This window comes from Loxodonta africana, chromosome 9 (assembly GCF_030014295.1).
Source record: "Loxodonta africana isolate mLoxAfr1 chromosome 9, mLoxAfr1.hap2, whole genome shotgun sequence".
Taxonomy (NCBI): Eukaryota; Metazoa; Chordata; class Mammalia; order Proboscidea; family Elephantidae; genus Loxodonta; species Loxodonta africana.
Genome location: NC_087350.1, coordinates 60864756 through 60890059, shown reverse-complemented (window position 1 = coordinate 60890059; position 25304 = coordinate 60864756). Strand labels below are relative to the sequence as shown.

The 25304-nt window shown below is 42.8% G+C and overlaps 1 protein-coding gene across 1 annotated transcript in view; it reads left to right on the top strand.

Moving 5' to 3' along the window:
• The window catches only part of PAPPA (pappalysin 1), a 279318-nt gene that overhangs the window by 134941 nt on the left and 119073 nt on the right, over positions 1-25304 (top strand). Inside the window, exon 9 of the mRNA XM_064291557.1 lies at positions 1402-1493. Within this exon, the coding sequence (XP_064147627.1) occupies positions 1402-1493 (92 nt within the window). The remainder of the gene's footprint in view (positions 1-1401; positions 1494-25304) is intronic.

Below are 25304 nucleotides of genomic sequence, written 5' to 3'. Positions count from 1 at the left end.
CTCATGGGTTTGCTGACAGGGAAGAACTTGGATGGCTCTTTGGAGGTCAGTGCAATGTCCTAGTCATCTTAAGGAGTGATTGGAAGGCTACTCTGACACCTCCCAAAAGCAACAAACATTCCTCTGTGTGCTAATTGCCTGGGTGAAAAGATAAGTCTGAGGCCTCGTCTATGCCGTGACAGGTACCAGCTGGTCTCCAGAGAAGTAGGGACAGCTGCCACACGCTCTGTGGGGACCTCCCAGGTCCAAGCGAGAATGGGAACTGTGATTCCCTGAGCATCGACTATGTGCCACACACTGCACCACACACTTTAAGTTACATACCATTCTCACACCAACTCTAAGGAGTAGATATGATTGTCTCCATTTTAACAGGTGAGAAAATTGAGGCTCAGTATACAGAATGGCACTGTCCAATGGATTTTTCTGCAGTGATGGAAATGTATTCTGTGCTGCACAATACAATAAGCCACTAGTCATATGGGGCTACTGAGCACTTGAAATGTAGCAGTGTGGCTGAGGAACTGAATTTTTAGTTATATTTCATATTTCACTTTAATTTGTTTAAATTTAAATAACCAGTGTAGCTAGCGGTTACTATATTGGACAGTTCAGATAGACCAAGGAACTTGCCCAAGATTACACAGCTAGTCTGGAGCAGGATTTTCTGTTTCTGAAAGAATGAGAATTTTCCCAAAAGTAGCACTACGTCCAGTTACTGCTCCTCCTTTCTCTCCTAGGTCCAATTCAGAGCACATCACTCATTATCTGCCCATCCCAACCCCAGCATAAATCATCCTTAGGCAATGGAAATAATTCCAACAAAAACAAGAGAGGGCATTTTTATTTCTTAGTAGCATAGTCCCAAAGGCCTTGGAGTTCTTGACACCATGAAATGACACACCCAACAGAGAAGCAAAATTTCCCACAAAAAGATGACTAAACCTGAGGGTGTGGATGGAAAAATCCTCACCTTTAAGTGTGTTGAGGCAGTAGGGAGTAGATTGGAAAGGCAGGGAGTAGTGAAGAGCCAGCATTTATAGAATCTCCGAAATAGTCTTCAGACTGACCATTTTAAAATCAGAAATACCAAAATGGCAGTGAGATTTCCTAGACATTAGGGGAGCAAGGTCTATTCATTTGTTTATTCATTCATTCATTTCTTAATCCCATCTAATTGTGTTGTCATCAGTAACACAAAATAAGACAAATGTAATAATATTTTATAGTCTATACCTTGTGTGAATCTCAGTTTGAAGATGAATGAACAGAGATTCAGACAGGGAAAGGGATTTGCCCCAGGTCTCAGAGAAGGCTCCTGGCACAGTGAGGGACTTTTCCAGTTCCAGCTATGGTTTTGAAACAGATTTGACATATTTTTCTTCTGTATCCATTTTGCAGAGACCAAGGTGAAGAATGCGATGACATGAATAAGCTCAATGGTGATGGTTGTTCCCTTTTCTGCCTACAGGAAGTTTCCTTCAATTGCATTGGTAAGTCTTCGTCATTTCTCTGGGTCTGCCTGGAGAAGTGGATAGCACAGAATAGTTCATCAATTACAGTAACAATAACCGGTTGCCCTTGAATTGATTCCTACTCATGGTGACCCCATGTGTGTCAGAGTTGAACTGTGCTGCGTAGAATTTTCAATGGGTGATTTTTTCAGAAGTAGATTGTCAGGCCTTTCTTCTGAGACACTTCTGGGTGGACTCATCACCAACCTGTTAGCAGCTGAGCACGGTATCCATTGAACCACCCAGGAACTCCACAGTCATAATAATTATGGCTGAATGATTCATTCCTTTATACCACAAATATTTATTGAGGGCCTCCTATGTACCAGGCACTATTTTAGATACCAGGGAATATAATAATGTAAAAAAAAAAAAGACAGACGATTACCGTGCCGTCATGGAACTTATATTCTCACAAATGAAGGTGATGACAGGTAACTCAAGCTTCATTTTACCTCCATCATTCTGTCCTTCAGCACCATCTATCCAGGATGAATATTAGCATAGATTTTTAAGGCTTTTATTCTTACTTTACAGATGAAAAAATCAAAAGCCAGAGAGATTATAAAACTTGTTCTGAGTCACACAGGTCAGAAGTGATGGAAGAAAGAAGCACAACTTGAACCTGATTTTGTCTGTTTCTCAGTCCCTTTTGCCATGTAACCTCTGTCTAGGACCAGGAACCCAGCTCCGTGGTCCCCTCTGCAGACTCAGAATCTTGGACAGTCTTTTTGATTGAGGGAGGAGGACTAACAGACTAGCCTGTGTTTAGAAAGCAAATGTCCTTTTTCCCACCTTTAGCGAGTCAGATGTGAGATTTGTTTTTCCCCCGCCTTCTCTCCGAGTCTGGCTGATCTTGTTGTTTCAGCCCCACTTGGGAGGCCTGGGCCAGCCTGGGGCTGGTAAACAGACAGGGGCTGGGGGCAGGGGTGGAATTTTGAGCTGGTCCAGATGAGATCATACTTCCTTTAAGATGCAAATCGATACCTGAAGATCAAAGGTCCCTCAGCTAATCCCCTGGGCTGGAGGTGAAAACTAATCAAAATTCATTTGCAAGTACAAAAGACAGAGGTGCTCTATCTGAAGAGGGAGGGGGCAGCTACAGAGGGGAAATGGGGATGAAAACATTGGCGGGAAGATTTCTCCCTGGAAGACGATTTTCTAGGAGGACTAAAGGGGAGAAGGAGTCCTCACGTCCTCACATCTGCAGTGCATTACACAGGTCTGTTTAGACCCTTCTCCTGGTAGATCATGAGCTCCGTGAGAGTTAAGGCTGTGCATGTTTACCTTTGAGTCCTCACTACACACATACTGAGCACCTGCTGTCTGGCTTGGCACCAAGCAAGGACTGAGCAACACAATAGGGGTGTTCAGTGAACGAGTGTGGTTGGAAGAAAGGGAGACAGGACATAGAGATGCTAAGGGCAAGGGAGTTTCCAGGCAGGGCCTTGGGTTTTTAAAAGGCAGAAGATTTTTTTCTCTTCTACTGATTTGAGTGTGATTCATAGTAAAAGCTTGATATTAGTCTATGATATGGCGGAAAGAGCCTTGGGCTAAAATAAAGAAAACCAAGCTCTCATCCCAGCTTTACTGCGAACTTGCAGTGTATAGTTGGCCAAGTGGCTTCCCTAGTCTGAGCCTCAGTTTTACCTCCTGTAAACTGAAAGGATTGGGTTAGGTGGTCTCTAAGAGCCCTCGTTTGTGGGATTTCCGAGGTGATATGTGTGCAGATTTCTCATAATCATGGGCTCCACTTGAACCAAACCCCGTGTTTACTGTCATCCTCATGACACCCACCCTCACTCCTAGACTATGCTGGAAAATATCTGCCTGTTTCACTAGAACTAAGGCAGGAAGTTAAGCACTAACTTAAGTGCTTCTGGGAAGAAAGTGGAATATGGATGGAAACTGAAAAGGGATGTGGAGCCTGAAAAGGCCCTGACACCCATGTTCTGTGTGGCTTCAGAACTATGCAACAGTAAACAAAAATAAGGAAGCTTCTTACAGGTAGAAACTCATTGTCCTGGAAGGGGTCCACAGACTGTGGCCCACAGGCCAAAACTGGCCCACTGCTTGTTTTCGTAAACAAAACTTTATTGGACCACAACCACACTCATTTGTTTGTATGTGGTCTAAGGTTGCTTTCACGCCACAACAACAGAGTTTAATTGTGACAGAGACCCAGAGACCGTATGGCTTAAAAAAAAAACCAAACCCATTGCTGTCGAATCCGTTCAGACTCATAGCAACCCTATAGGACAGAGTAGAGCTGCCCCATAGAGTTTCCAAAGAGCACCTGGTAGATTGAAACTACTGACCTTTTGGTTAGCAGCCTTAATCACTATACCACCAGGTTTCCGTGTGGCTCACAGACCTTAAATGTTTACTTTCTGGCCCTTTATAGAAAAAATTTGCCACCTACTGGCCCATGGCTTTGGAGTGTTAGGTGCTTTGGTTGTTTGGCGCTTTGGTTGTTTGGCGCTAGGTGCAGAGAGGAGGTGAAAACTATGGCATAGTTCACCATTTCTTAGGAAACCAAAACCCAGTAACCCAGTGCCTTCAAGTCGGTTCCGGCTCATATCATAAAGAACTGAATTTTAAGCATATAGTGGTGGGAGCTGGGAAGATTTGTTGTTAATAACGCTGGACTGCGAGCTCAGCCCCAGCTTGTGTTGGACCTCGCTTCCCTCATATACTTTGGTCTTTCTTCTGGTAAAGGACTGTTTTGGACTAGATCAAACTTTGTGAACTGAATTACTTAAGAGGAAAGAAGTGAGGGGAGGGAGTAACCAAGAGGATGAGACTGGAACTCTCATAGAGCCATTGTGTATACTGTTATTCTGTACTAGATTCTAAGTGTTCTGGTGTTGTCGATGATATTCAATGAACACCTATTATATGCCAAGCACATTTATACACTATTATTCTCACAACAGTCTCTCTCTCTCTCTTTTTTTTTTTTCCTGCTTTTACAAAAGAGAAAGTTGAGACAGGGAGGTTAGCTAAGGATAAGCAGTTAAGTGGTAGAGCCAAGATTTAAACCCACAGTGACTCCAGAGTTCACTACGTTAACAATTGCCTTTGAGTCGACTCTGATTTATGGCAACCCCATGTGTGTCAGAGTAGAACTGTGCTCCATAGGGTTTTCAATGGCTGATTTTTTTGGAAGTAGACCACCAGGTCTCTGGGTAGACTTGAGTCACCAACTTTTCTTTTAGCAGCTGAGCACTTTAACTGTTGGCACCACCTAGGTACTCCCACTATGGTACAAAAAACCAAACTCATTGCTGTTGAGTCAATTCCAACTCAGAGAGACTGTATAGGACAGAGTAGAACTGCCGGATAGAGTTTCCAAGTAGTGACTGATAGATATGAAGTGTCGATACTTTTGTTAGCAGCAGAGCTCTTAACCACTGGGCAAAAAAGACAGATCTTGGTCTTGGAGAGCTTTGGTGGGTAAATGAGGGACATACTGCTATAGAATAATTAATGCAATGAATTGTGTGTAATAGAATACAAAACTCTCAATGATGTGGACAGTGTCCAGGGAAGGTTCTCTATTACCTGGCTATATTCAGTGGGCTTTGTGTTAGAGAAAGAACCTCATCTATGCCTCACACTGACCATTTAGAATGGTATTATAGAAATTCATAGAGACACAACATTCCAGGATGAAAGGGGCCAGTCTAGAGATCTCAACTTCCAGGGCTACATTCGAAGGACAGATTTCATGGCTATTGAGTCTGGAAAATTGTCTTCCTCTAAAATGAGCTGCTAAAAAGTAGAGAGTGAACCTTCAGCTTCCAGCAGACCCAGCTTTAATGAGTCAGAGAAATGGGGTTGGCTCATGGGAGGCTTTGCTGAGGTGGACATTGTTCTAGTCATTACATTTGTCAAGACAGGGATCAAGACATTGGCTAAGAGAACAGACTTGAGTGAGACTGGCTTGGGTTCATACCATGGCTTAGACATGCTGCCTTGGCTAAGCCTCAGTGTTCTCATCTAGAAAATGGTGAAAATCCTAGAACCTATCTGTGGAAGATATTTACCAATCTTTTTGGATACTTACTATCTGAATTGTCTTCCTAGATTTAAGAAATATCTATCCTAATGAGTCAGAGCCCAGCTTCCACTATAGAAGTTGAAAATCCAAGAATCTCATTTTCCCAGTGTCTCTTGTAGCTAGAGTATGGATCCAAGACCTAGAACACCTCCCCCTCCGCCCCACCAAAAAAGAAAATCAGATCTACAGACCCAAGACTTTGAATCAGAAGCTAGTGGTGGTACAAAATAGAGATGTTGCTGAAATCATTTTGATGAGGATGGAGGAAGTGGCCACAACCCATGCCAAAGTACCAGTGACAGCCATCTACACCAGTGCTGAAGTGACTGTGCTCAACAATAATAGCTCAGCGATGGCTGTTCTCTATCCTGGGGCCTAACCAATGGCTGTTCTCTGTCCTGGGGCCAAACTGTGGGCTTGAATTTTGGCTTCAGGGCATTCAGCCCTCTCTCTAGCCCTCCCAGAGAGTCTTCCATAAGTACCCAATATTCTTTGAATAGTTCTATTTTGTTTTTTGCTTAAATTGGCCAAAACCAATTTCTGTTGGTTTTCAATAATCGTGACTAAAAATCATTGTCATAAGATACTGTGAGGATTATATGCCATTCTGGTTTAGCCCTTTCCTTGCATGATAAATTTACGTTAACTGTTACTTTTCTCAGTGTATGTATGTGTGCTTGCGCGCGCGTGGGGTGGGGGTTGTATCAGCAACAGCCACCATTTATGAATACCCACTAAGTGGTGGGCCCTGTGCCAAGCATCTTTGTTTAATGTGAGCCTATGTGAGGCCTCTTGGTTCCAGATGAGGGATATAAGACCTACTGTGATCTTTTAACTTGTCTAGGGTTAAGAGGTGTTATCTCATCTCTAGACTGAGTAGAGAGCCTTACTTTTTCTACCCTGACACTGCCTCCCCATTTGGGTGACTGGTTTGCCTGCCTGCCTGCCTGCCTGCCTGCCTGCCTTTCTTCCTCCCATCCTGCCTCCCTCCTTTCCCTCCCTCCCTACTTCCCTCCCCTCCCTCCCTCTCTCCCTCCCTCCCTCTCTCCCTCCCTCCCTCTCTTCCTCCCTGCTTCCCTGCCTCCCTGCCTCCCTGCCTCCTTGCCTTCCTCCCTCCCTTCCTTCCTTTCTTCCTTCTTTCCTCCTTTCCCTCCCTCCCTCCTTTCCCTCCCTCCCTTCCCTCCCTTTCTCCCTTTCCTCCCTCCTTCCTTCCCTCCTTCTTTTCTTCTTTCTTTATGTCTTTTTGTTTTCTTTTTGGTCACTGACCATTCACAAGGGCTAATATTTTCCCTGGGTTTGGTAACATCAGTGTGAGAGTAGGTGACAGATTTATGGTGACATCCCATTCACTTTTCAGAAGCCCACACATCCGGAAGTATTCCCAAGGTGCCAATGTGTTATTGTGCAACACCCTGGGACTTCCCTTCCCCACTTTCCCACCCCCAGTGCCCTCATCCCCCAGCACATAATAAGTTTCTTGTTAAAATGAACACCACCCACAAGGCCGCTTAAGCAATGCAGGCCGCATTTCCCAGCAGTGCAGAAATTATCTTGTCCTTTTCCCCCTTTTAAAAATATAACATACCCCAGGCCTGAGGCTTCAGTTAGAAAACGTGGTATCAGTAAGATGATAACTGCCCCCAACAGGCACTGGCTGGAGGCACTGTTCGGCAGCGTTGGGAATTCTGTTTCTAAAGCACTGAGTCATAAAATGCAGACAGGCTGCTGATAAAAGCTGAAGGAGGGAAGGTAATGGTCAAATTAGTCAGACAAAATGTGAAATGTCCCAAAAGGGGGTTATGCTTAGTAATATATCTTGAGCCAGTGCTGGAAATGTGCTACGTTCTGAGATGACATTTAATCGTAACAGGAGATGAAACTGTGGAGAACTTCTTGGGTTATGTTCTGATTTACCACTCCGGGTTCTTCGGCATATCTGGGTCCAGGTAGCAGTTTGGACATTGAGTTCTGGGCTCTGTGGTGTTCGGCAAGTAGCTGAGCATCTCAGAGCCCCAGTTTCTTCCTTTGTGAAGTGGGGGTGATTGGGATGAGGGCTCTAAGGCTTCTTTGCTCTTCAGATATTGAGGGACCCCTGATTTGACAAACATATATTTAAAGGCTTTGGACAATTCAAATCCAGCTTGATGTTGAAATATAGTTAGGAAAACAGCACATCAGACCCTCAAGTTACCTTTCCCAGACATGCATGCATTCTCTTTGTGTCCTCCCTACCGCCCCACCCTTCTCCTCTCTCCCACTTCCCTGCCATCAGCATCACTTTGTCTCTGGTTCCTGACATAGCATCCTGAGCCCTTTCTTCCACCCAGGGCCAATAACTCAATTAGCACCCCTACTGGCTCAAGCGTGTGAGGCAGATAAGGGGAGGAGGAGGGGTCAATCTGCTGCCCCACCAGTCACTGCAAGGAGGGGCCGGGGGCGGAGGGAGTGTCATAGTGCCTTGTGGCCCCTCTGTCAGGCTGCACTGAGCCAAGGCGAGAAAGGAAAACAAGAAGATGAATCGCCACCTCTTCTCAGTGGATGTTCTGATGAGACCTTAGAACAACAATGAGTATAAAGGAAAACAGCATCTGGTGGAGGGGCAGGGGGAGTGGAAGAGGGAGGAAGAATGAGCTCTGTTGGGAGTTGCATTTATTATTATTTTTCTTTCTAACAATGTGAAATCATAATAGAAAATCCACCTTTCACCTTACAAAAAAAATTAAAATTAAAAAAAAATATATAACTCTTTTATTCATTCAGGCCTCCATCTGTGGAAAACACAGTAACTTTCACCAAAATACTTTCTTGAAATAAAGCTTCCCTTGGCTTGGGGGGAAAAAAAAGTTGCCGTCAAGTTGACTCCCAACTCGTGGCAACCCCTTGTGGATCAGAGTAGAACTGTGCTTCAGAGGATTTCCAAAGGCTGAATGTCCTAGTTATCTAGTGCTGCTATAACAAGAATACCGCAAGTGTCTGGCTTTAACAAATGGAAATCTATTTTCCCACAGTTCAGAAGGCTAGAAGGCAACTTCAGGGTGTCAACTCTAGGAGAAGGAAGGTTCATCTGTGAACCTATGAAACCTAGATTACAAGTTATCTGTTTCCAAAGTACAATGCTGGAATAGGCACAAAGTAGACATTTCCACTACAAATGGGAGAAATTGGAAGTAAAGAAGGAATAACAGGCACCAAGCAAGTCCCAGACCCAGCAGAACAATTTACATTAGCTCTCAAGGCTTCAAAATAATCCTCTCTTCTCTGAGACCATCTAGGTAATGGCCCTGCCCTCCGGAATCTGGGCATTGACAATACCCTCTGGATTCTGAGTAGAGGCCCCTTGGCCCTGGGCCTCAGTTCTGCCTTCCAGGTCCACTGGGATGGTAACTCTGCTCCCTTAGTTTTGGGCAGCCCCATTCTCCTAGTCCATCTGAGTGGTGAATGCACCCCCTCAGCCCTGGCAGGCCCCATTCTTCAGCCCCTTGGGCATGACAGACTTGTCCCCTCTGCTTTGGGCAGTGGCTCCATCTCCTGGCACACCTTAAATGCAGCCCTACACTCTGGAACTGCATTGATGAAGATCCAATTCTTTGAAACTTAGGAGGTTGTGGCCCCACCTTTGAGATCCAGGAGACCATAGCCCCACCCTTTAAAACCTCAGAGGCCATGGCCTCACCTTTTTGAGACTGAAGCAGCTCTGCTTCCTATGTTCCTTCCAGCAGTTCTGCTGACCTCTGAGTTACTTCAGGTCTTTTCTCTCCTTGCAGGACTACAGATGTAGCTCCTTTGACCTGTTTCCTGCATGTAGAATTCCAAGAGGCAAACGGTGCTCTCTCCTTTCGTTCTTTCTCTGTTCTCTTCGGTCTAAGCTGATGGTTTTTTGGCTGTGGTAGTTGGTTAGATCTATCAGTCACAGGCTTAATCTCTTTAACAAAAGATTGTGTAGCCACATTCTTGGTGAACATTCTAGGACATGTGTCCTTAGTTTGTACAACAGAATTTTCCAAACCTTTAAGTTTGGTTTTCATTTTAAAGTTTACTTTTAAGGCCATTTTCTTCCTCTCACATTTTACTATAAGCGGCAAGGAGAAACCATGCAGGTCCTTTCAGATCTTGCTTCGAAATCTCCTCAGCCAGATATCCAAGTTCATCACTTGCAAGTTCTACCTTCCACCAAACATTTGTACATAATTCAAACAAGTTCCTTGTCACTGCATAAAAAGCATCACCCTTCCTCCATTGTCCAATACATGTTCATCATTTTCTCTTAAAGCCTCACTAGAAGCACATTTAACGTCCACATTTCTAGGAACATCCTGTTGCTGGTGCCATATGTGTTCTCTAAGAAGATAGAGGCTTTCTATGTAAGTCTCCTCACTCCCTTCTGAGCCTTCACCAGAATTGTCTCTGACATCCATAAATCAACTAATAGTCTCTTCAAGGCAGTCTAGGCTTTTACTATTAAGCGCCTTAAAACCTATCCAACCTCTACCCATTACCCAATTCCAAAACTTTTTGCGTATTTAGGTATCTGTTAGAGCAGCACTCCACTCTTCTGGCACCAAGTGCGGCTATACCAGAAATTCTACAAGTGGATGGCTTTAACATACAGAAATTTATTTTCTCACAGTTAGGTGGCTACAAGTCCGAATTCAGGGTGTCAGCTCTAGAAGAAGGCTTTCTCTCTCTGTCGGCTTTGGAGGAAGGTCCTTGTCTCTTCTGAGCTTCTGTTCCTGGGCAGTCTTCATGTGGCTTTGCATCTCTCTGCCCCATCTCTGCTTGCTGGCTGGCTTGTTTAATCGCTTTTATATTTGAAAAGGGATTCACTCAAGACACATCTATACTAATCCTGTCTCATTAACATAACAAAGACAACCTATTCCCAAATGGAATTAGAACCACAAGCAAAGCCAAAAACCAAACCCATTTCCATACAGTTGATTCTGACTCATAGCGACCTTATAGGATGGAGTCCGAACTGCCCCATAGGATTTCTAAGAAATGGTTGATGGATTCAAACTGCCGACCTTTTGGTTAATAGGCTCTTAATTACTGTACCACCAGGGTTCAAACCACAGGCACAGAGGATAGAAATTACAACACATATTTTAGGGGGACACAATTCAACCCATAACCTGAATTTTTGTACGTAGATCACCAGACCTTTCTTCTGAGATGCTTCTGTGTGTACTCGAACCACCAGCCTTTTGGTTAGCAGCTGAGGGCTTAACTGTGTCACTCAGGGACACCAAGACAGGCCCTTAAAAGAAGAAAGGAAAATATTAGTGGTAGACTTGGTGGTAGTGATGAAGGCATTGGTGATGATGGATGAGTGGCAACATGGGACCATGGGTAAATCAAAACCAAACCAAACCCATTGCCATTGAGTCGATTCCAACTCATAGTGATCCTATAGGACAGAGTAGAACTGTCCCATAGGGTTTCCAAAGAGAGGCTGATGAGCTCAAACTGTCAGCCTTTTGGTTGGCAGCCAAGCACTTACCCACTATGCCACCAGGGCTCCATGGTTAAGAACAGGGATTTTAGAACTAGACTACCTACTCAGGTACTTTTTCTCTGTGCTAAGTTTTCTCGTCAGTAAAATGGGTTAGTGATTGTTTCTACTTCTTAGATTCGTTGTGAGGATACAATTCATTCCTGTGTGTAAAGCATTTATAATATGTAATGGTTAAACATATGCTTGGTACTGCTGCTATTATTTTTGTTATTGATATTATTCATTCGGAAGTTGTACCAATCCTCTCAGCAACCCTATGAGATAAATGATATTATTGTCTCAGTTTCACAAAGGAAAAAAAATCACTGAAGGTCAGAGAGATTAAGTAACTTGCCCAAGGTTACACAGCTAGCAGTAGCAGAGTTGGGATGAACCACATAGTCTGGCCACTTAGCCATGAAGTTATTCCGTTCATTAGACACCCAACCGTGCCAGCTTCTGTACTGAGAATGCTTTTCATAAATTATTTAATTCATCTTCCCAGCAACTCTGTGTCATCAGAATAATTATGCTCATTTTGCTGATGAAGAAACTGAGGCACTGAGAGTTTAAGTGAATGCCCCCACCCCATCATACAGCCTGCAAGGCCAGAGAAGGGATTTCAGGCCTTGTCTGCCTGCCTCTAAAGACCATGCTCTGTCCAATATCCAGGCAAAGTTCTGAGACAGCAGAGGAGTGTTTCTCTCTTCCACTCTATCTGCTTTAGTGCCATTGGGTTGTAATAGGAAATAAAAGTGAATGTATGTGTTCTTCCTGTGCCTTTTTTCATGAGTCATGAAAACAACAACTTTCAGTTGTTCTCACCCTATAAATATTCTGTCATATAAAACTCATGCCCCTGTGTAGGGTCATTCTATGTTTGGGGATTAATTTTTGTTTTTAACTCATCCTCCATTGTGGAGCTTGGTGGCGCAATAGTTAAGAGCTTGGCTGCTAACCAAAAGGTCGGCATTTCGAATCCACTAGCCACTCCTTGGAAACCCTATAGGGCAGTTTTACTATGTCCTATAGGGCTGCTATCAGTTGGAATCTACTTGGCAACAACGGAATGGTTTGGTCCATTGATAGTAGCCAAACTGTGTTTAGCATAGCATGGGTTTGACACTTAAGCCCCTTGTTCGTGGCAAGGTATTAGAGACTAAGGAACCTGGGTCATCCCATATATCTCCCATTCCCTCCCTAGATCTCAGTCTCCTCTTCTGTAAAATGGACACAATTATGACACCTACGGCTCTGTTTAGAAAAGGAATGAAACAATGTCTTTGCATAGCAGTTACTGGGCCTGGTGAATGCCAGTTATTGTGCTTCCTCTTCTCCTTCTTTTTCTCCACATCTCAATTGTGAGTGACGCTGAGGCTGCCAATCCATCTCTGGCAAAAAACAGTACTGAACTGGGTCCCAACTCAGCTCTGCCCCTAAATTGCTGTGGGCCCTTTTGCAAAGAGACCAAAACTTGTTCTCAGTTTCCCCAGCTATAAAGTGATGGGGGTGAGTTCGATGAGCTGCCGGAGTCCTTTCAGCTCTGACTTGTAGAATTTAAATCCCAGATGGTTATTGTTTTTAAACCGTGCATTTTAAAAGGAATGAGGACTTGGGGAGGAGAAAGGAATTCCTTTAACCCAGAGGGTCAAAGGGGGTCACCGAGGGGACAAAAGAGCAGGAAAAGGAGGCGATGGGGCGGAAGGCTGACGAGCCAGGCAGGACCAAAGATCTGAAGTCCTTAACTGGGAGGTCTGATGGATCCATTCAAACACTCTTGAGTCAGCACCGGTTAGGATCAAGCCTGCCATCCCGCCTCAGACCAGGGTTTACCACCTCCTTTGGAAACCCGGGAGGCCTACCCCACAGAGAAGCAGAGTTGGAATGAAAAGAAACAGGACAGCCTCTGACGCCAGAAGGGAGGAATTCTAGCCCTCAGCCCAGGTCGGCTTCCTGACTCTCAGGGAAGGGGTCAGGCTGGGGAACCAGCTTGGAGCTTATTTGAATGAGAAGAACCAAGACCAAACTTTGATGTTTGCCTTTGAAAGGCAGCCAGAGTCCAAGGCAGGTGAATCTGGGTAGCCAAGAACAAGGGTATCTTTGTGAAGTTTAAAGTGACCAGAAATACGTCTGCACGTATGTGTGCCTAGCTGTGCGTCTGTGCCGTTATGACTGAGGTAGCTTGCGGGTGGGGGAAAGGCCCCCGGACTGAGAGTCAGGACCTTTTCATAGCTCCTGACTGCTGTTTCTTGGGGGCCATATTGGGTTGGAAGAGACATTTAATATTCATAAGCTGTGATCTCCACTTGAAGGGCGTGCCCTGGGGGAAATTGAAATATTAAGCAAGTGAGAAATAGACCTAATTGTATCCTCCTTTTTTTTTTTTTTTTTTGGACAGAGAGGTAATGTACTTAAAATGATGGATGGGTAATCAGGATTGTGTGAAAACCTCACTGTTAGAGCCTGCAGAATAAGTTGGCTGCTCTCTCTAGTGTTTCCAGTTAGACCCAGGCAGAAGATGGTGCAAATGGTCTGCTGGGTTATGTCATTCATTCATTCATCCGTCGCACCCATGTATTGATACTCGCTGTGTGCCAAGCCACTATGCTAATGTGAGGGAAACAGCAGTGAACAAGGAAGCACTGGTAATATAATTGTTGAAAATGCCACTTATGGAAATACTAGGAGGTGTATAACTGGAGGACTTCCTTTACATTGAGCCGGAACCAGTTGCTGTCAAGTCGAGTCTAATTCACAGTGACCCCATGTGTGTCAGAGGAGAATTGTGCTCCCCAGGGTTTTTGGGGTCTGATTTTTCAGAAACAGATCACCAAGCCTTTCTTCTGAGGCACCTTTTGATGGGTTTGAACCTTTTGGTTAGTAGTCCAGAGCTTAACCTTTTGACCCACCCAGTTTAATGCTTTTTCTTTATTAACTCCTTTGATGAATCATATTGACCCTATGAAGTATGTGCAATATTGTGCTGGCTTTATAACTGAGGAAATTCAGGCCCAGAGATGTTATGTAATTTACCCAAGACCCCCACTAAGGGATTCTTGCTGGGTAAGTCTGGCCCTTACGCCCTCAGGCTTAACTACTAATTTATGCTCCCTCTCAGTCATTAAGGCCATCTATTAAAACCTGTACTCTCAAGAGCTGAACAGCCTACCAGCAAACAGATAATGAGAAGGGGAAAGGATTCACGGTGCAAAAGAGGTCTTCCCGTAACAAAAGGATCCCAGGGTCTCTTTAAGATACACTGTCTGAAGTGTTTGTTTACAGATCATTAAATACTTAACAGAGGGAGAAACTAAAACCTGAGTTTCCCTTAAAAAAAAAAAATAAAAATTTTTCCTTTAGCTACTACTAATTAAGTACCAAAGAGAAATTAACATAGAACAAATCTGAAATTATAATAATTTTTAAGTGACTGGGTTTTCAATTTTAATTTGCCAGACAGAATGATAAAATACTCCACACCCAAGGTCTGCCGCCCATGGTCTCTAGAGCCACGGCCGCCTTCTCTGTCCACCAGGCAGCAGCCAAGGTGGTTGTGCACAGGCAGCTGGAAACCGACATGACTGATCTCACCCTAGCTTTTGTCTACATTAAGCACCTGCTGCATACAAACTCCGTGCCAGGCAGGATGCAGATGGGAATGTCAAGAAGTAGAAGGCTAAGCTCTTCACTGGAGGGTTTCAGAAGACAATGGTCATTAATGATATGAAGGGGTTGGTGTGAGGAGACCTCAGGAGGAGAAAAAATTCCCCTGGCAGGGGATTGATTAGACTGTGAAAACCCCCTGTACAACCAGGCTCAGATAAGACCAGGTGCAGTACAGTATTCTACTGCTGTAGAGGTCCAGAATGAGGATCTGTTGAGGTACAGTGAGTAGACCAGTCCCAGAGAAAGCTACCACAGGGAATTTACAAGAGTTGGGTAGCAGGGTAGGCAGGCAAGAGCTAGGGTCTGATTATTTAAGTAAGTGGTGGTGGTTTCTGGGCAGGAATATGGCGTGCTAGGAGCAGGGTTTCAAGAAGATTAACCTCCTGGAGTGGAATGTTCTTCAAGGGCTGAACAAAGTACTCTTGGCAAACTGTCCTGAAGAGAAATCGGAGCGATTGTAGCTTTCAACACCAGTCAGAAACCCGGCCCAAATTATCCATAAGATTGAACTAAATTTGCAGCTGTCATTGGCGGACTGTGAAAGGCTCTGGCTCGAGCTGATCCCTCAGTTCAGGATTCCAAACCACACATATAACTTGAGTTCAGCCTCATTACCAATGAAAGGGCTGCATGAGGGTCTTAAATTCCTTGACTTTCCCATTTGCCCTTGTGTTTTTGCCAAAAAGAATGCCTAAACAGAGAGGGTGGGAGGAGAAGTGGATGGACTTGACAGTGTAGTGAAGCAGAGGTGACCTCAGCTCTAGGCTTGGTCCCTGAACATGGTTTCCCATCTTGGAAATGAGAATAATGTTCCTTACCTCGTTGGGTTGTGATGATGTAGTCTTTCATTCATCTATGAATCTATTCATCACATATTTATTGAATGCCTTTCACATGTTAGGTGCATGCTAGCCATGAAGGATACCAGATTTGCCTGGAATGTTCTTCTCATCACCCCTTTTTCCCTCTCTAAAATTCAGCCCAGGTAATACGTCCTAAGGAAAACCTCCTCAAATCTGGGTAAGATTGGGCTGGGAAGCCCCTGCGTCCCCCTCCCAGCATCTCATACCCCTTAGTGCAATACTGTGCGGACATCATTTTCTTGCCCCTCTCACTAGTGTCTGAGCTCTGGAGTGCTGAGACCTTGCAGAATTCATCTGTATTCTTCCCAGGGCTTAGCCCAGGGCCAGGCAAACAATTTGTGGTTTAGTAAACATAGAATAAATGAATGACTGAAGGATGTATTTTGCAAGATCCAGTTTTATTTCTCAGGCATCAAAGAGTAGTAGAACTATGTTGGTCTTTAGGGTCAGACAAACCTCAGTTTGAATTACAGCTCTGTCATCTCAGGCAAGGTATCACAGTGCACTCAGTGCTGCATTGGTGGTTTCCTGTTCAGACTCGGAGGCTGGATCGCTTGTGTTCAAATCCCAGTTCTGCAACAAAGCAGGGAGAGGAGGGGACTTTAGTTTTCTCATCTATAAAATGCCAGTACCACTACATTGATGTGCCGTGGAGCTAGTAAGCACTGGGTGTTTGCCATTACTGCTGTCATGGGGATTTCTTTACCTTCATGAAGAGAGGGCTCAGTTGGTAACTTTCCTTCTCTAACTTAGAGATAGAGGTAGAGAAGATACTAACAATGGTTATAACTCTTTGACAAAGTCCAGATGCTTTCGAACTTTAGAAGAAGTGGGTAGAAGCACTGATTTTGGCAATCATTTAGATTGCCCCCCAAAACTCTCTGATAACCCCACATTGAGCTGCTTTTGAATACTGAGTCTCAATCTGCTTCCAGTTTCCTTTTCAGGAGCCTAATTAACTGGTAGCTGGAAAGGACTGCAGGTATGCCGCCCCCCAGGCGGAGAATTCAAAGGAAAGTGGATGACTGTGTAAATAACACTGCTTTAAGGGGGCATTTAAGCCAATGCTCTTTGTTAAGGAAATTGATGGCTTTGTAAGTACTTTGTCTGAACAGAGTACTTGAGCTGTAGGTCCCCAATCTCGCCTCATAAATTCCCTAATGGACTGTGGGCCTGGAGGCTGGGCCCAGTGTGCTCGATCACATGCCAACAAAAACTCAGATAGCACTTAAAAAAAATTAAAAAGTTTTAACCAAAATACAAGTTATTGAGCACAAGCAGTTTAACTGAGGCACGTGGTAGCAGAGACAGATTGCTTCACATAGCGAAAGGGAGACTCCTGGTCTTTCTAGAACCTATTTTTCATACTAGAGGTGGTACTAGTTACTATACAGCATCTCATTTTGTCTTTCTGATATCTGGGAAGAATAATCATTATTTCACCAATTTGTGGAAGAGGAAACTGGGACTCAGAGATAACACGTCCTGCTCATCAACGCTCAGCTAATTAGTAGAGAGCCAGGATGGGTCTGCAGCCCCATTAGACTCAGCCCTAAGTATCACAAAATGGCAAGGCATCCCAGAGAGAATCAGAGAAGCCCGTCTCACAAATCCTCCTCAGCATCTGCATCCACATAGAAGACACGAATTGGGCAGCACAGCTGGACAGAAGGATGTGGTTTTAGAATCAAACTATGCTGAATTTGGTTCTTTATTCTGCAACTTGTGAAACTGTAGACAATGACTTAACCTCTTTAAACCTTTTTTCCTTGCTGTAAAATGGAGATAATAATAGCACCAAACAGAGGGCTTTCTGGGTCGCGCAAACAGTGAAGCACTTGACTACTAGCCTAAAGGTTGGGGGTTTGAGCCCACCCAGAGGTTCCTTAGAAGACAGGTCTAGCAATCTGCTTCCAAAGGTCACAGCCTTGAAAACCTTATGAAGTAGTTCTACTCTGCACATGTGGGGTTGCCATGAGTTGAAATCGATTCAGTGGCAACTAACAACAATAGACATATTTAACACAATAAGAAAATTTTTTTTTATTTTAGCGTGTAGCAAATCACTCAGTTACTTATTTAGCAAATGCACTTATGACAGCCGGTATAATTTTAATCTGGGAAGTAGATGAAGCTATAGGAGGACACTGGGATGGCCAACTAGCCCTTCTAGGGTGGATTGTTGGAGAGACTTTCCGGAGGAGTAACTGGTTAAACTACGGATAAAGGACAAATGAGGACTAAAACCAAAAAACCAAGCCCGTTGCCACTGAGTTGATTCCGACTCATAGTGACTATATAGGACAGAGTAGTACTGCCCCACAGAGTTTCCAAGGAGCGCCTGGCAGATTCAAACTGCCGACCCTTTGGGTTAGCAGCTGTAACATTTAACCGCTACATCACCAGGGTTTCCAAATGGGGACTAGTCACAGGAAAAGCAAGTGCTAGTAATTTGGAGGAAGCATTTGCCACAATCTCAGTCTGCCTGGATCTTCCATGAGAGTACATTCAAGAAGAGAGAAGGTGCAGAGGTAGGGAGTGGCCAGATTATAGCTTTTCAGCCAGGATCAAGCCTTGGACAGAAAACATTGAATGAAGAACTCAGTATCTTTTGAGGCAACCAGTTTCGTTTTCAGACCAACCCTTATTTTGTTAGAAATTTTCCACGGTATCCCCTCTGAGCCTTCCCATCTTTGGGTTAAACATCTCTGTGCCCACATGAGTATTGCTCAGTGGGGTGTTGCCTATCCTAGGCTCATCAGTGACCATATCCTAGGTTATCAGTGGCCTATAACTGGTCCTTCCAGCCATCATTAGTTCAACGAGGAGTAGAGGGGACTTCTCTGGACTCTGTTTTAGAATATGCAGCCATTTCATGCAATCTACAATCTCATACTCTTATTTAGACAAATACCTCTTCTAGTTGGGAAATGACCTCTGAGTGACCACTAGTCCTTAGAGGTTTTATGAGTGTGAACAGTTACAGTGACCCCTATCAGGTCTTATCAAAACCAGCAGTAGTTTTGATTGATATTTTCAAAATTTGTAGGTTAACTCTCAGGGTTTGTCCCGTTTTTCCTTCTTTCTTTGTTTTCTTCTTCCGTTCCTTCTTTCCTCCTTTCATTCTTTCTGCCTCCTTTCCTCCCTCTATCTTCCCTCCCTTCTACCTCTTTCCCTTCTTCTTTCTCTCCCTCCCTTTTTTCTTTTCTTTCTTTCTTGTTGGGAGAAGGAAAGATATATACACACTTTTCTGTGAAAGCAAAATACAGTTAAACAATAGAAATCAAAGGATATATAGATTCAAATTAACATAAAGTTCTAGTCCAAGGGCTGAAGAATAGCCTAACCATCACATAACAGAAAGAAAATCACCCAAGTGCAACTTTGCCCGTTGCCCTGGCTTCTACTCTTTAGAGCACAGTAGTGTGTCTCACCAACTTGGAGATGGAGAACACTGTGGATTGAAACCAATGGCAGGAGGATGGTTCAAGGCAGGCCAAACCAATTAGGGGTCAGGGTGGGAGGGATCAATTTTGGCACTCTGGTTTCCCAAATGGGAACCCCACCAAGAACACAACACTGCAGTCACTTCAGTCACCACCAGCTATTCCAGATTGGGGTAACTGGCTTGGTTTTTATGTGGTACCCTGACGCATCCTCGAGTTCTTGGCCCCTGATAGGCATAGCATCCACTGGTCTTCTTGGTTCACTTGATTGAAGAATAAATATGCATGTATATGTATAAGTATGCATATATATATATACCCAACCCAAACCCATTGCCGTTGAGTTGATTCTGACTCATAGCGACTCTGTAGGACAGAGTAGAACTTCTCGCATAGGGTTTCCAACGCTGTAAATCTTTTGTGTGTGTGTGTGTATTAGGTGAAAGTTTACAGAGCAAATTAGATTCCCATTCAATAGTTTGTACATAAAGTGTTTCATGGCCTTGGTTTCATTACTCACAATGTGTCAGTACTCTCCCCATTTCTGCCCTGGGTTCCCTGTTTCCTTTCGCCTTGATTTTCTACCCCTTTCTGCCTTCTCATCTTTGCTTTTAGGAAAATGTTGCCCTTTGGATCTCATATAATTGATTGTTCTAAGGAGCATGTTTCTCTCGGGTGTTATTGTTTGTTTTATGGGCTTGTCTATTGTTTGGCTGATAGGTGGTCTCCCGGAATGGCTTCAGTTCCATGTCAGAAGGGTGTCTTAGAGCCATAGTCTTGGGGGTTCCTCCAGTCTCTGTCAGACCAGTAAGTCTGGTCTTTTTTGTGAATTTTATTTTTTGTTGTACATTTTTTTTCCCACTCTGTCCAGGACCTTCTGTTGTGATTCCAGTCAAAACAGTCTGTAGTGGTAGCTGGGCACTATCTACTTCTTCTGGTAGTATAGGCTGTGAGTCATGTGGTCCATTATTTCTTTGGATTAATTGTTCCCTTGAGTCTTTGGTTTTCTCCACTCTCCTTTCCTCTAGATGGAAAGAGACCAATAGTTGTAACTTAGATGGCTGCTTGCAAGGGTTTAAGATCCCAGATGCTACTCACCAAAGTAGGCTGTAGGATTGTCTGTGTAGTAATTACTGTAATTGTCCTTTATTCTTGCATTCCTTTCAGTGTCCTCGCTTGCCATAATCACGTTATGCTGACTTCTCCCATGTTGTATATTGGAATATTAACCAGTATTAACATGTGTCTTCTATGTATTTGATAATTTTCTTTCCTTCCCCATCCCATCTCTGCAAGGCAGTAAATCTTTATGGAAGCAGATTGCCACATCTTTCTCCCATGGAGTGGCTGGTGAGTTCAAACTGCCAACTTTTCAGTTCGTAGCCGAGTGCTTTAACCGCTGCACCACCAGGGCTCCTATATGTACATATATATGCGTGTGTAAGTATGTGTGTATGTGTGTCTGTGTGTGTATATATATATGCGTTATTGTTAATGCTTTATTATTATTGCATTGCTTTACTTTTTGCTCAATACATATGTTTCTCTCAGACCAATTTCTATTTGACATTGCTTATTTTCAATGTTTATATAAAAAAAGCCAAACCTGTTGCCGTTGAGTTGGTTCTGACTCATAGCGACCCTATAGGACAGAGTAGAACTGCCCCACAGGGTTTCCAAGGAGCAGCTGGTGGATTTGAACTGCTGACCTTTTGGTTAGCAGCCATGGCTCTTAACCACTGTACCACCAGGGATTCAATGTTTATATAATGAGCCTTAATTAGCCAATGAGAATTCTTGATCTCTACCAACTAACTGTGCAGCATTTAGCAAATTACTTGACCTTCTGAATTTCAGTTGCCTTGTTTGAAAAACCAAGAATGTTTCTTAGATGATTTCTTGGGACTCTTGCAGCTCTAATTTTTATTAATTCATTCATCAGATATTTACTGATTATCTTCTATATACTGGAAACTTAGATACAACAGCAGACAAGACATACTATGTTTCTGCTCTCATTGGGCTAACATTCCGTTTGAGAGAGAATGCGTTGATCAAGTAAACCTTCGAAAAAGCAAGATAATTCTATGAAGACAAAAAAATTGACTAATGGGGTAGAGAGGAGCCATGGTGGCTTGGCCGCTAACTGAAAAGTCTGCGGTTTGAACCCACCAGCTGCTCCATGGGAGAAAAATGTGGCAGTCTGCTCTCGTAAAGATTATAGCCTTGGTAACCCTGTGGGGCAGTTCTACTCTGTCCTAGTGTCACTGTGAATCGGAATCGACTCAACAGTAACAGGAGGGTAGTAGAGAGAAACTAGAGTGAAAATGCAAACTCTTTTTTGATAGCATGGTCAGAAAAGTCCTTTCTGGGGTGGCGATGGTTGAGGTGAGACTTAATCGATGAGATGGAAGAGCTATTTGATGATGTGGGAGATGGGTTCTAGATTGTATCATTAATAATAAAATTCAAAAATAACTCTGCTGTGTAGTTTTTTATGTTTGAGCATTTTTCATAGGATTATTTTATCTGATTATACAGTTACTTTCTAAAGGATTATTTTATCTGATTACAGTTACTTTCTAAAGTGGTTAAAACAGTAATATTGCCCTATTTTTAAAATGCAAAAAAAGTGTGACCCAAAATGATGATGTGTCTTTTCCAGTGCCAAAAAGCAAGTTAGTAACAGAGTTGAGGTTCAAATTTTGATTTCCTGTCCCTCATTCTATCAGGGTTCCATAATAGCACTCTTCCACGTTTTTCAGAATGAGTTCCATCTGCACCCTTCTTCTTAGTCTTCATTTCCAGACTGAAAAACCCATGTCATGATTAAAGGGGAAAAATCTAGAACCAAACACATTTTAATGAGTTGCTGTTGAGATGACCCGACTCATGGCAACCTCCAGTGTGTCAGGGTAGTACTGTGCTCCATAGGGTTTTCAATGGCTGATTATTTTTCGGAAGTACATTGCCAAGCCTTTCTTCTGAGGTACCTCTTGGTGAACTTGAACCTCCAATCTTATGGTTAACAGCCAAGTGCATTAACTGTACCACCCAGGAACTTCAAAGAGTGCCACAGCTGCAGGTGGTCACAAAGCTACTTGCTTTAACTCTCTCATTCTAAGAAGGGGATACTTCAGCCTGGAGAAAGTGACTTGTCCAAAGTCATGGAGTAGATTAGTGAGCATATGTTCTAGATCCCAGATCTCTTGACTCCCTGTTTCTTGTTGTACCAGGCTGCTGACTTTGAGAAAGTGCCCTATCTTTTCTTCTTCTTTGTTTTTTCTTTCTCTTTTAGGGGAAATTTTTTTTTTCTTCTTCTTCCATATTGGGAGATGAGATCACATTAAAACCACTGACACACTATTTGTGATTTGTTATCTTTTATTACCTTCTTTTGCCACTTTTTGCACACACGCTGCGTATCAATGCTTCAACTTGTTTTCCTCCATTTATTAGCTTATATTATCCAATCCAAATCTCATTGTGTTATTTCCTGCTCATACTTTTAAAGACCTTTGGATCCTACATAATAGTTTTCCTCCTGTCTGTGCTTCGAACGCCTCCCTGTTTCATGGCTGCTATATAATTCATTGTGGTACTGGATTTTACCCCTCTTTCATATCTTGAGATAGCATTGGAACCCAAAAGACACACAGCTGAAAACCATTTATGGTTTTGAACATTCTGCTCTACTGAATGTGTGTCATTTATTAGGATTTCTATCTTTGCTTACAATCTTTTTAGGCCATTGAAATAACTGCACTAAATTTAAGGTGTTGTAAATGCATCTTCAAATTCCAATTCATAAGACTATCAGATCTCTTTATTAAATTTCAGTCTAGTATATGCCACCTTTTCTATCCAGATGCTCCATTTCTTTTCAAATTCAGTTAAGAAAGAAAATAAAACAATATTTAAGACAGATGGTGAGGCATGATTTCTCACAGGAAATAAACATTATTATGTGACAGTTTATATACAGTTGGAATTCCTCCTCTAATGTGTGCTTGGATTTGTATGACCACATTCTCATTAATCTTCTCATAAAAATTTTCTATAGTATAATCTACTGAAACAAACTCAAGTGAGGTTTGAGCATCTTCAAGCCAATAAATAACAGAACATTTAAAACTCCAAAAGGATTTAGTGAAGTCGTCATTTACTGAGTAGCTGCTATGAGACTAGCATTTTCTTAGGTACTGCTGTTGTTGTTGTTGGTTGTTATCAAATCAGTCCCGACTCATGGCAATCCCATCTGTGCAGAGTAGAACTGCAGTCCATGGGGTCCTCAAGGCTGTGACCTTTCAGAAGCAGGTTGCAAAGCTTTACTTCCAAGGTTCCTCTGGGTATATTTAAACCGCCAGACAAATCTTTCGATTAGTAGTCCAGTTCTTAACTATTTGTGCCACTCAGGGACTCCTTTCTTAAGTACTGGGGATGTAAATATAAGTAAGACTAGAACCTAGCCCAGAAATATCTCACAATCCAGAAGTTGCATATAATCATTCATTCATTCATTTATTCATTCACTTTTCAACAAATGTGTACCCATCACATAATATATGCCAGTCACTTTTCTTGATCCTAGAAAAAAAGGTACATTTTAAGACATGTTTCCATGAAACATGATAAATATTTTTAGAGAGTGAATAATGCTGTGAATGATATAAAACAAGATGGTATATATACTGAATGAGAGTGAAGAGATGGGAATGTGAGCTTACTGAAGACAGGTTTATTATTTCAGGAAGTAATATTTTAACTAAGCCCTAAATGATGAAAAGGAAGATGTTCTGAGAAGAGTCAGGTTAAAAAAAAAAAATAAGTATTCCAGGTAAGTGAGCAGCAAGTTCAAGTTCCTGGAGCAATAACAAATTTGGCTTATTTGAGGAATAGATATTTGTGGAATGGATGAACGAATGAACAAATGAATGAAAAGTAGTGACCAAGATAGATAGTAGTAAGGGATGGTCAGATAAAGACTTTTAGACCTAGATAAAGACTTTGGATTCTATTCCATGTGAAATGGGACACCATTGAGGGGTTTTAGTTTGCAAAGTGACCTGACATAGTTTATGTGTTTAAAAGAGCACTCTAGCTATGTTCTGGGGGAGGGTGGAGTTGGGAAACAGGCATAGAAGAAGCAGAGACACTGGTTAAGTGAGCCTTGCAATAGTGATAGCTGCATTGGTGAAAAGGGATTAAAGTTGGGGAGACCCAAAGCCAGTTAGGGGGATGTAGTAAAGACCACATGGATAGAAATTTGAGGCTGTGCTAAGAGTGTTTGATACCATAATCAATCTGAGTGTAGAGTGAGAGTGATAATGTGAGACTGAATCCAGAGACAGTCTTCTTTTCCTACTGCTCTTGGTCTGTTAGATGATGTCTGGTTGTCACGGTAAAACACAGGGAGGAATTTCTAGCCACTTTGGTATGTGGCCAACTCTTGAAGGAATAAGAAACAAATTTAAGCTCCTCAGATTCAGTAGACCTGATCGGCATCTGAAGCTTGTTAGTACATTCATGGTTCTATAGGAGCCCTTCACTACCCTGTCTTTTGTACTCTGCGCAGGCTGATTTGGTTGATGAGGGTAAGAACAAATCCTGTTTTGAATAGAATTAAATGAGGTCAGCAATGTGAGTTTGACATGAAGACTTTGAAAGATAGGTGATACGGAGTAAAGATATTTCTGTTCCAGTGGAAACACATGCCAATACCACACCATCCCCAGTCTTCCCCTTTGTAAACCTTCAGAGGTTAAACACTCCAATTTCTCCTCTTCCAAGAAGCTATTAAGATTATGCATTTTTTGTTGCTGTTGTTGTTTGGATAAATTGTTATGTGGCATGAAGCTTGTTGTGGTTAGACCCATCCTTAAACAAACAGCAGAGCTTTGAAAAATGCTATATTTTTCTGGTTTTTTAGAAAAAAAATACTAATCATTTGACTAAAAGAGAATATCATAATGCCAATCACTGTTCCTTCACCTAGAAATAGAAACAGTTGTTAATTTTCCAAAAGCTGACCCATCATCCTAAATAAGAAGTTTAAAAACACAGATAAATTCACCCATCATTTGGGTGGACTACTGTCTTAGTTATCTAGTGCTGCTATAACAGAAATGCCACAATCGGATGGCTTTAACAAATAGAAATTTATTCCCTCACAGTTTAGGAGGGTTGAAGTCTAAATTCAAGGCACCAGTTCCAGGGGAAGGCTTTTTCTCTCTGTTGGCTGAGGGGGAAGGTCCTTGT